Here is a 12000-nt window from a genome sequence, read left to right on the forward strand (position 1 = left end):
AAAACCTCTTCCTATCAAATCTGTAGAGCAATAGATTTCTTTACCTATTTACTGAATTTAGTGACAGAATTATGTCGCTAAATGTTGGATCTGCAATGTAAGTAACAGGTTCTTATTTGTCACATCCATTACCTTCCGTAATTCAAGAGTAATATGTTTGTAATGCTTACATACAACGGTCTGACCATTGTCGTAACATTAAATGAATTAAGCAGTGCACGGACAGCATGAATCATTGACCTATACTGTATGCTTATGAGCTATGACAACATGGTCCTTTCAACAGAGCGGTGCTAGCGAAACGACTGCATTACCTCCCCTTTCACTGGCTGGGTAATCACAGTGGTTGGAGGGAAGTTCAGCAGAGTTTTTGTTGGCTATTTCCTGTACTTTGAAGCATGTTTGCTTGTGTTACTGTAATGCATTTCTGTGTTGTCCAGTACGAGAGACACATGTGGCACCTTGACCTCTCCGGCAACACAGTGGGACGGAAGGAGTTCGAATATGTCCTCGCTGTCTTGGAGAAGAGGACCAATGTCTGTGTGCTGGTCAGTACTCAGTCCGCTGAGTGAGTGAGTGAGTGAGTGAGTGAGTGAGTGAGATGATTTCCTGCAGTATCACGCCAGGGACATCAAAACTAGAATGTACACTTACCAATTTGGGATTCGAACCCGTACGACCGATCCCTTTCACAACAAGGAAGGTCCATCGCTCACTTGTCAGTCAAATCATTTAGTTAAAGGTTCCAGCTCTTGTTCTTGATAAGAACATCAATACACACACAGGGCCAATAATCACAACTTTTTCATGATTCAGTGTTTAGGGTTCGGCGGTGTAGTCTAGCGTCATTATTATGCAAATATATTTGATGAAACAATAATACCTGATTTTAATGAACATATTTCAGGACCTGTCGAACAATGAACTCTCGGGAACAGGTATTCGGCTCTTAGCGGAGTTCCTGCGACGGTGTGACAACGTCACTGATATAGACATCTCGGGTGAGACTTTAGTACTCGAGTTTCGTGTATCATAATCTCAGGTATGCATTGTGGAAGGTGAGAGTACACCAACGGTGTGCCACACACGCACGCACGCACGCACGCACAGTGAGTTAATATTAGATATGTATTATATCTGAGATCCTGGATGAACCTCAGTCTACCAAACGTACTAGAATCTGTACTGAGAAAGCCTACTCCCAAATGTCTCATTTGACCACTTTGCAATGGCATTGTGTATTCTTAGCTTTCCGTTAAGTGGATGTTGTATTTTAACGTCACAGTAAGCAACTATACAGCTGTACTACACGTGCCTGGATTATCTCAACATCTAGACCTGGTCAACCAATGAATGAGAGTATGAACATTAAGCCGTTTTGATAGGGTGACATGCACAGTCAGCCAACTGCTTCACCCATGTCAGTAGTCTCTGAAACATATACCATCATGTTAGACTAACGTAAAGTTTTCGCTATAAGTTTCACATACATACACTCGCTCATAACGTTGCATGGTTACATCGAATATGAATTTCTCCACTAACTTGGGGAACCAACAGTTGAAATGCACGAGAATCGTGCATCACATTACTGAAAAGCATGTGCAAATATCGTTCATGTGAACAGCTGCGTTTCGGTGTAAAGTTTTGTTAACAATTCGCCAATTTTTACTGCGTTTCCTAATTTATCGGACTCGTGAGAACAATCTTTTCAAGGTTACAACTTTGTGTTACAGAGCATCAGTTCATGTGTAAACAGTACCTTTAAACTGTGTCGAATATTTTGCAAAATCTGGTTTACAATAGATGATTTACACTAGTGTCTAAACTTTTGATGGCTAGTATACATGTGCGGAAGTTACACCTGTAATCGGACTAATGTACTTTTAAAAAGAAGAACGGAAACCTCAACTTTCAATTTGGATAGGAATTGTAAACATTAACAAACGTTTCAAGGGCAGACATCTTATGAACGCACCACCATTTCCCTCTATTACCACCCCTATACACAACGCATAATATGCACGTGCACAACGCAGTAGCCCCATACACGGGCATGGGGTCCCATTCTTGATTTTGACGTTGTTTCATGAAGGTCGAGAAATCACTTGGAACATATAACTTTTGACAATCATCTTGCATCACACATTTGTTAGTGTTTGTTTCTAGTCATTTGTTTTAAAATGAAAATCGTATACATGCAAATTACACGCCATACACCAATCATCTTTCAAAAGCGACTACATTCCAAACAACTACGGATGTTAGTGCAAATGGTGATGCACTCTCAAAACATTCAATAGTGCCATATCAACAATTATTGGCTCCGACAAATCTCCTAAATATTTTAATCGTAAATGGAAAAAATGAAGTTCCACCACTTTTTTCAGAGTATATGTGTAACCTAGCGGTTTCATTCACCACAGGTAATAAATTAACAGACGTAGACGGGAAAGCTGTCGGAGATGTTATACAGGTAAGAGTTGGATGTGTAGTGTATTTCTTTTTAATAGATCTGAATGATGACTAGATATTAGTTTTTTCCAGCACGTTTTAGTATAGTACTGACTGCGGAAAAAAATTCAGTAAATTAAAGCACCGTTAATCAAAGCGGAAGGGTTCGAATGAAATCTAACAGATGAAATTATTTCGTGATGTTCGTTTGTCGTTTATGTGCAATTTCGGAGCTAAATAGCTAATTTCCTACTTACCTGTGCAAAGATTTTCGGATCTCTCTTAGCGGCAGGATAGTCGTAAGCTAATGTAAAGGTATGGCACTTATGTTTGTGCTACTATAGAGCTTCGAAAATCTGGGCCCGGGTGTGGTACAGCGCTAGGATCTAGGTCTCCCGATCTGGGTTTCCAGTACTCAAAGACTGTAGTAATAACGATAATATGGTGGCTTTATGGGGTCGGTAATAATATGGTCCCGGCTGTTGGGGTCGAGAGAAATGCATACATTACAACTAGGTTTTAACATCACGTTTTAATTATTCTGTATTTCCCTTTAAAACAATCAATCAAAAGCAGTTGACATATCATAAAATCAATAGATATAGAACACACAGTCCATCGCCGTTGTGATATCCTCGTGCCAATGTGCTTCGCTCTGTGATAGGAAAACAACTCACTTAGTCGACTCCGCCTCGCCCACAACGAGCTGGGAGAAGTTGGTGGGAAGATCATTGGTGCTGCGTTAGGTAAGTAGCATTCAATATCTAAGACAGCACCCATATTTTAAAGATTCTTTGGTTGGTTTGTTGTTTAACGCCGCCCTCAGCGATATTCTAGCTCTAGCGGCTGTCAAATAACTGAGTTTAAACAATCCAGTCCAATGATCAACAGCATGAGCACCAATGTACGCAACTGGGAACGGATGACATATGTCAACCAAGTCAGCAAGCCTGACCACCTGATGCTGTTAGTCGCCTCTTCCGACAAGCATGGGTTACTGGATCTTTGCAGGTTATTTTGAATGAATTTAACTTTGGAATACGAATGATAAAGATAGAATTTGTTCAGATAGAATTTGTTCGGAACAACCCGTAGCTCTGCGACAGTCAAAATTGTTTCTATGTAACAGTACAGAGATGGGGTTACCAAGCTTTCATTCTCCATGTTGTGTCTTGCAGTAAAGAATCGCCATCTGGAGGAACTTGACATGAGTTGGAACCACCTGAGACAGAAGGGTGCCATCAGTATAGCCAAGGGCTTGGAGGTCAGCGTTAGTTCTTATACACATGCACTTGTCTTATACCTCCAGACCATCCAGAGTGTTCTACGTTAGATCTATTATGATAAATACTCCAGAACAGCACTCGGCCATACATTCATTTGTGATTGACCTTCCTTTCCTTATCAGTAACGTCCTAAAGAAATGGCGTAATAGCGGTTTAATGCATTCAACACGGAACTGTGAAAGCGGTGTCCTCATTATATATGGCTAAATAAAAAAAGTGAAATGTTTCTCGTGCACCGTTGCGTCACTTTTCTTTGTGCGCATAACAGTTTTTTATTGGAATTTAAAAAGAAAATGATTCCAACTTTGCCGCGTCCCTATCATCAGTTTGTCCTCTATAAGAATGAGCGTCTGTAAGAACGAGTTTGACTGAATCTGCAACTCGTTCACACGTGGTGGACCTTCCGAGATGTATTTCTGAAAGGAAAAAAACCCTAAAAAATGTGTTCCTTCCTTGTCACTTTTTTCTATCAAAAATTAGAAAAAAGTCCTACCGCCCTCGTCACTTTTGAAAAACACGTGTCCGAGGAACGTGTATTATTTTTTTTAATGCAGTCTCAGTAAAACTGTAACCCTAATGAGCCAACCGAAAGTGGATCCAGAGTGCCGTTTCACGAAGAGATCTCACCGCTAACTGAGTGAGTGAGTTGAATTTTACGCCCAACTCAACAATATTCCAGCTATATGGCGGCGGTCTGTACATACTCGAGTCTGTACCAGGCAATCCAGTGATCAACAACATGAACATCGTTATATGTTACCGGGACACAATGACATGTGTCAACCAAGTTAGCAAGTCTGACCACCCGATCCCGTTAGTCGCCTTTTACAAGAATGGGTTACTGAAGATCAATTTTATACAAGATCAGTTTTATCACTTCTTCACAGGTCCTAAGCGCAAACACGATAGTATCTTTACACAGATGTACGGCATTCCCAGATGACTCTTACACAGAGCGATATTAGCCAGAGACCTTGGCAGTATTACGATTAAGCAAAGATGTTTGTTATGAAAGAGAACAAAGTTTAAGAGTCGTGGTTCGAGAAGAGCAGGCCTCCGATATTTGACTTTATTTCTTTATTCATTTACATCAGTCAATACATCAATCAACTGTTTGACGAACATATCTGTAAAATACTTTTCTTCATTCCAGACAAACACATGTATACAAATCGTAAACCTATCATGGAATGGTTTTGGATTCGAGGGTTCGGTTGCCCTTGGTGATATGCTAATGAAGAACAATACTATTACGTCACTAGATATATCCTCAAATCGAATAAGTGCTGCAGCTTTGCTGGAGATTATCAGAGGGATATCGAAGAATCGGACGCTCACGACGTTAAAGGTGAGTACAATCACCACTTTCTCTACTGCCTGGTACTGTATTGTATCTGTAGCAGTGTTCAAAACATGTCCAAGAAGGTGATCACCATGACCACGGTTGGTCTTGTAATAGGAGGAGGCGCACACCTGTGTACAGAGTATTGTCCCTTTGCTGCACTAGGATCAGCTGATGAGACTTGAATAATCCTAACTTGGCTCTTTTGTGAACTCTGGTTGAACCATACCATACCAATGGCCCGTTTCAGTACAGCGTCATGCATGAGGCACTTTTCTGGATATCATAGTCGTGATTGTGATGGAATTCTATTGCATGTGGCTTAAAACAATATTCAGTCACTCACACAATTGCTCCAAGATGACCCCGGCAAGGTGAAATGATGAAATGCAGAAAATGTCCTGTAAAACTGAGTTAGTACGTGTTCACGTCCCTTAAAACAATATTTCAGAAATATGTCGGCGGTGGACACTAGAAATGGGTCACAAACAGTGTAGCCATCTTAAGAATCGAACCCGGTTTAGGCATGACGACCGAATTCTTCAGTAGCTAGGCTACTCAACATGCCCTTCTATAAAATGAAATGAACACACAGTTAACTCATTCACTCAGACATGTAAGAAATGTCGTTTGTGTTTCAGTATTACATTATTCTTTGTTTCCGTGGAATATGTGGTTCATTTGGGGCGCTGTAGATGAGCTATCTGAAGCGCCAGGCTAGTGATCCAGGATCGTGCACACCTGTGTCCGGGTGCGAAAACCTTGGAGTCAGCTGTGTCTGCAGACTCATTCAGTGTTGTCACAACCCCTGAGTGTATAGTACACAACCCCGTGCACTTATAGGAACCCACGAATCCGTCGGTATATGAATGCTATTTGAATATGAGCAAATACCTACTTACGGGTACAGCAACGTGCAAGTAATTAAACTTGGAAAAAGTACTGTGACTATGTGTCCCAGTCCACCCAGCTTTGAATTGGGTACCTCGTTAGGATGAGAGTGCCACAATGAACTCGATGTGCCCTATGGCAGCAAGAGTTTTACACTGCCCAAGGAACTGAGATTGATAGAACGATGTAACGTTGAGATTGACATCTAATGATCGAGGGACGAGCAAGCACTGGTTGCATATAGTTGCATGTACGCTATATAAATATCATATCCTATTTGTAGATCGGCCACAACCCAATCACAGCCTCCTTCACCAGTGTCCTCCTGGAGGCCATTCTGAAGCATCCCCACGGAGCCATCCAACAACTACACATGGATGTATGTTGACCTAGTGTTATTTATCCAATACACGTATTACTTCGGGGGATTCTCCCACGTTTACCTGACATGACTGCACAACTGAAAATAACGTACTGTTAAAACGGAATATAACCGAATTCTTTCTCTAGAAATGTTAAACAATTAGGAGCTGCAAATTCAGGTCTTGTGTGAGGTCAATGAACTCTTGGCCATGGGTTTCACTACTGTGGTAAACGTAAACCAGCATCACTACAGGTTGACTTGCAGTGATTTAACCGGAATAAAGGGTTGGGGCGAGTCCAGGTTTTCTGCCCGGGCTCCCCATTCCCTTTTAGCCTACCCTACTCTACCCGGATACCCATTATGTTAATTCCTGACACCAAATTTGTAAGAAAGGGCAATATACCGTTCAGCTCGGTGGCTACAGTTTCGAGTTTTTCAAAGTCTTAACCATGTGTTTTATTCAAAGCAGGTCACTGCACAATCGTGTCTAAATCTTCAAAATAGTACAATCTTTTTTATCATGAAAGAATAACATATTACAGTGTTGAATATATTAGTCACATGATGGGTCCAGGTAGTGAGACGGGTACCCGGGTCCAACTCATCCGTCCCAGCCCTACCGGAATATCCATCAACATATCTCGCTCTATACTTGTTTGTTATACACGGAGCTGAAAGTTACCGACATGGCCTCATCTTCCCAGTAATTATTCTGTCCACTGCACCTCCTTGAACCTACTTAAATATGCTAACACCTACTTCCTCCGTCAGGGCGTAGTAGTCGACAAGGAGTTCGAGGGTATTCTCGAGAAGATACGAGAATCTCGCTACCTGGAAGTGACGTACGAGATCTCTCTACCAATTACAAAGAAGACTCGCGATGAGATGATGAAAGAGCTACAGAAGCCCCAGGCATACAACATCGACCCCCTGCATATGCTGTACCTGCTGAAGGAGAAGAACAGAGCCCGGGACTTCTTCGAGAAGATCAACAAAGACAAAGACGACGGGTTGACGAGAGACGAACTCTTCCTGTTGTTTAAGGTATGTACCTTTAAAAACTTTATCCGAGGATGTAAGCTGTGAAGAGGACACCAAATTAGACTTCGCTCTTTGTACCCTTGATGCGAACCCAGCATCTGAGGAAACCAAAGTGCCAATATGTGCCAAGAATGAGGTGGTCATTCGCTTTGAGTAGTAGTAGTATAAATTCAGCAAATGTTTTTAATTATGTACTCGATGTCCAGCCAGTAATTGTGCTGATTGTTGGCTATTGTGTGTTGCTGTTAGGAAGCAGGACTACCGTGCACGGTGTCCGTGGTGGACAAGATCATGCGGTTTATGGACACTAATGGAGACGGTACTATCGACCTTGCGTAAGTAATTCCATCCAATAAACTAGCATACAAAAGACCTGCACCTGATAAACATAGAGTTCTGACTGTAACTTATACATCGCAAACAGTATGTACCTGTTGCCAAATATATTAGTGATATCTTGCACAACGCGAGCTTAGTTAGCACTAAGGTGATCGCAGTTCCGTTATTCTAACATGGCTTTGTTCAACAGGGCCCTGGTATACATTTACCTTTGTTCGCATGTGGGTTGATGTATACTTTTCACGACATCACAAGTTTGAAGAATACCAAAGTATTCGTTTGTCTCAAGACTTGAATACAAGCATCTGGTTCCAGAAACAACCACCAATGCTACCTGTTAACGTGACGTGGACCAAACGTATGGCATGCTCCTCATTTCCTGTCACGTAATCTTTTCAACAGATGCCAGTTTGGTAAAATTACCAATCAGCGGCAGTTCCGCGATGTCAGTACGCCGCTAGCAGTGAGTTTTGAATCCTCTTCAGAAGCGGTTGTGCATTATAGTGTCATTAATAATTTGGTTAATGTGTTTGTCAAATTTAACACTGGACGTTTCAAAGTAACTGCCAACATCCGGTGGTGAGTCTGGCTTGCAAGGAAAGGAACCTTTGAAACTTTCCCACTGGACCAGTGAGTGCACAATAATTAGTGGTCCTATCTGTGCCTCACTGTTTCAAGATAATATTTGTAGATTTACTTAGAAATACCTATATATACAAAATTCACTGGCCACCAGGACCACTGCAAACGTATCATTTGGTGCTCCTAATGAATTTATACTAGTGACCACAGGACCAGCGTGCATTTTGCACCCTGGGCTTGGAATAGTTTCCAAGCAACCTGTGCTTGCCGCACCCGAATGAATTAGATGGTCAGACTCATTGACTAGCTGATTATACCTGGACGCTGCCGAGAACATCAATCACTGGATTGTCTTTTCAAGAATCGCTTACTTATGGTTCGCCGCCATAGAGCTGGAGGCTGCGTTATGAACAAGAAAGATAGTTACATGGATTTATAAACATCAATTATCAACATGTATGTACCTTTCTTCTGCACATATCCACATATTGATAAAGGCGGCGGAAAACCACACTCACTCACATTTGTATACATATCACTTGTTGGTATCAGCACCAGTACGTTGCATTCAACGTTGTATGTATGTATGTATGTATATGTGTGTGTGTGTATATGTATGTATGTATGTATGTATGTATGTATGTATGTATGTATGTATGTATGTATGTATGTGTGTGTGTGTGTGTGTGTGTGTGTGTGTATGTGTGTGTGTATGTATGTATGTATGTATGTATGTATGTATGTATGTATGTGTGTGTGTATGTGTGTGTATGTGTGTGTATGTATGTATGTATGTATATGTGTGTGTGTATGTGTGTGTATGTGTGTATGTATGTATGTATGTATGTGTGTGTGTATGTATGTGTGTCTGTGTGTATGTATGTATGTATGTGTGTGTGTGTCTGTATGCATGTCTGTCTGTGTGTATGTGTATATGTGTGTGTGTATGTGTGTGTCTGTATGTATGTATGTCTGTCTGTGTGTGTGTGTGTATGTGTGTGTGTGTGTGTGTGTGTGTGTGTGTGTGTGTGTGTGTGTGTGTGTGTGTGTGTGTGTGTGTGTGTGTGTGTGTGTATGCATGTATGTATGACTATGTCCATATTCAGCAAACGATGCTTTAATCCCGGTCGTGATCCTCTTCAGGGAATTCCTGGCGGGCGACAAGAAGATTAAGAAGTACTCTCGGGAACAGTTGAGGAACTCGCTGGCCAAACAGGAAGACAGTTACGCCAAATACTCCCGGACGTTCAGGAAGGCCAAGATCGACCCTCTCACACTTCAGGTTAAGGTGGAAGACACTTCCAAGCAACTCTCACCACACACCCTATTACCGCCCCCTACCGGTATGCCCGGGTCCCGAAGGGGGAGCACCGCGTCCATGAGAGGGAACTGAAGGCCATATAGGTCCTGAGCTTGCCTCTTGTCAAGTGACCGTGAATGTATCAACGATATTGACTGTACTGGCGACCAACATGACGACAAAGAGTAAGGAATAGTAAGGCAATCCAGCTCAGCGAGACAGTGCACTCTCTTACCAAGTGTTCCTTGCGGCTAACTCATCGCTGCTGGAGTGTGGAGACACTCTGAGACAGTGGTATGGGAATTACTGGTCACGTTGTATCAAGGGATGACATATCTTTTGGTGAAAGATGGTGACGAATAAGACGACACATTATTACACTGACAGCGAGAGGAGTTCACAATCAGTTGTCACAAAGGGCGTTAACTATTACTTCCTAATCTGCAAGTAATATTACTTCCAGAGGTATCTCCCACTCAATTCGTCTCAGTTAAAGAGATTATCAGCCTCCTGTACCGCCACGTGACTATCATTGAGAACGATTATAATAATTATTCATTATCTCAGGTATCTTTCAGTCAGTGTTATTCAACACGGAATAACCCGTCATCAAAATAGGCGTAGCGTTATGAGAACTATATGCGGAAAGATTTGGCGTGGCTGGGTTCAGTGACGATTCTTAGCTCACTATTCCATTGCTGACGTGTGTGGCGGAATTAGCCGAATTTCTCCGAATGTGTACGATCATGCCAGTATCACACGCACATTGCATTACCCAGTGTTTCTCGGGTACGGGTATATATTCCACTCAGGGCAGATTCTATACCATCGTATATGCACGAATATCAAGTATACCTCCTGTAGAGACACATCAGGACTCGAGTGCTATAACTGGATCACATCGGAACACAAAGTGATACCAGCAAACTCCTGTGGACACACAAAACAGGAATCTGAAGTTAATTAAACATTGAAATTGAATGCCTTATAATATGTCTGATAGCAAAATGGTTTCCAATTTCAACAGATTATATTCAAGATCGGTATTTGTTAGACCGGCAATCTAGAAGCTGGTGAGTCAAAAATGAAGCATATAGAACTCTGTGGATGACACCCTGTTTATTGCATACAGCCACGTTCCGATGTCGAATCTTACTCGTTATGAAGTTGAAAGATTGGTGTTGTTTTCTATTAAAGATACACACAATTTCATTACGTATACAGAACAGCAAAAGAAAAGCATGTTTCGAAAAGATGGAGTATCATAAAAGTACGGGTTCATTTTTTATGTCTCCTATTTTAATAACTTGACAAAAACAGTTGCGTTTCCTTTGCTGATGCGTATATATGCTTGACATTGCTGTGTAGACCTACCAGCACGTCCACAGGATAACTTGTGAAGCGGCGCGTATATTAAGAAGACTGCGTCATCTTGTTGATGTTAAAAATGTAATATTACATCCATGTATTGATCTTAAAAAAAATTAATGTATAACAAAGAAATTTATGGGAATTGTTTCTTTCAGGAATCGGGACATAGTTTGCTGTTCTTGTCGTTAATGTACTGAAATCTTGTAGTGTAAGTTCTGATAATTACTTCAGAGACTGGAATGATCAGCTATGTTGTAGACAGTAGGCTGTAGGTACGCTCTTGGCAGGACCCTGTGTCTCTCCAAAAGCACTATTTGGAGTTACCATATGCGTCTGATACAACACTGGCTTAGTTGTAAAAAATGACTTAATGGAGGCCCCTGAGTGATCAAAGGCGCCAAAATTCAACGTGCATAGTTGCCTCCCTTGGGCACGCCAGACATTCATGATGGGTTTGAATTCCGGTTGGCCGTGAATATGTTTCTTGGTCTGTCACCAGAAAATCCATCCACTTGGATTTCTGGATCTCACGAAGTGACTAAGTCTGGGACCTTCATCACTTCCTCTCCGAGCGTCGAATGTCTTCACAGTGTAGGGTCAGGGTGTTTTCGAGGACTTGACCCTCACGATCCGTAAGGACATTCATGCTGTTCATGTTGATAAACACCGCCTCCGTGGTGTAGTGCTTAAAGCGTCCGATCGAGAGCGGAGGGTCGCGAGTTGGATCCCTGCAGCGTCATACCAAAAGACGTCAAAATGTCGGTGAACAGGTAAAAAAGGCCACACAAAAAAGTCATTTTGAAATGGCCATAACCCCTAGTTAAAATGGCCATACCAAAAAGTCAAAATGGCCACAGAAAAAGGTCAAAATGTCCATACATTATTTTATTATTCTTCAATACTCATGTCATCTGTAGTATTTGATAGCAAAGTGTAAAACTGACAAAGGACGTTACGTCACACATAACTAGGAGTTAATTACTTTAGATACTTTCCTATTTGATACTTTGAGACTAAGGTGAAAGAGAAG

At 41.6% G+C, this 12000-nt stretch overlaps 1 protein-coding gene across 1 annotated transcript; it reads left to right on the plus strand.

The window, feature by feature from the left end:
• Window positions 1-341: 341 nt before the first annotated feature.
• LOC137272684 (leucine-rich repeat-containing protein 74B-like) lies at window positions 342-10772 on the plus strand. Its single transcript, XM_067805062.1, has 10 exons — window positions 342-548; window positions 908-1001; window positions 2427-2476; window positions 3119-3200; window positions 3633-3718; window positions 4894-5088; window positions 6257-6352; window positions 7109-7381; window positions 7628-7713; window positions 9443-10772. The coding sequence occupies exons 1-10, from the start codon at window positions 399-401 to the stop codon at window positions 9690-9692; spliced, it is 1362 nt and encodes a 453-aa protein (XP_067661163.1). The 5' UTR covers window positions 342-398; the 3' UTR covers window positions 9693-10772.
• The last annotated feature ends 1228 nt before the right edge of the window (window positions 10773-12000 follow it).

The sequence above is a fragment of the Haliotis asinina genome, chromosome 2, assembly GCF_037392515.1.
Source record: "Haliotis asinina isolate JCU_RB_2024 chromosome 2, JCU_Hal_asi_v2, whole genome shotgun sequence".
Lineage (NCBI taxonomy): Eukaryota > Metazoa > Mollusca > Gastropoda > Lepetellida > Haliotidae > Haliotis > Haliotis asinina.

Bases quoted from the DNA above. Each gene is read 5' to 3' on its own strand.
- LOC137272684 (XM_067805062.1), top strand. From the start codon at position 399: ATGTTTGCTTGTGTTACTGTAATGCATTTCTGTGTTGTCCAGTACGAG. The intron at 549-907 runs GTCAGTACTCAG...AACATATTTCAG, and splicing joins GGACCAATGTCTGTGTGCTG to GACCTGTCGAACAATGAACT. The intron at 2,477-3,118 runs GTAAGAGTTGGA...GCTCTGTGATAG, and splicing joins CTGTCGGAGATGTTATACAG to GAAAACAACTCACTTAGTCG.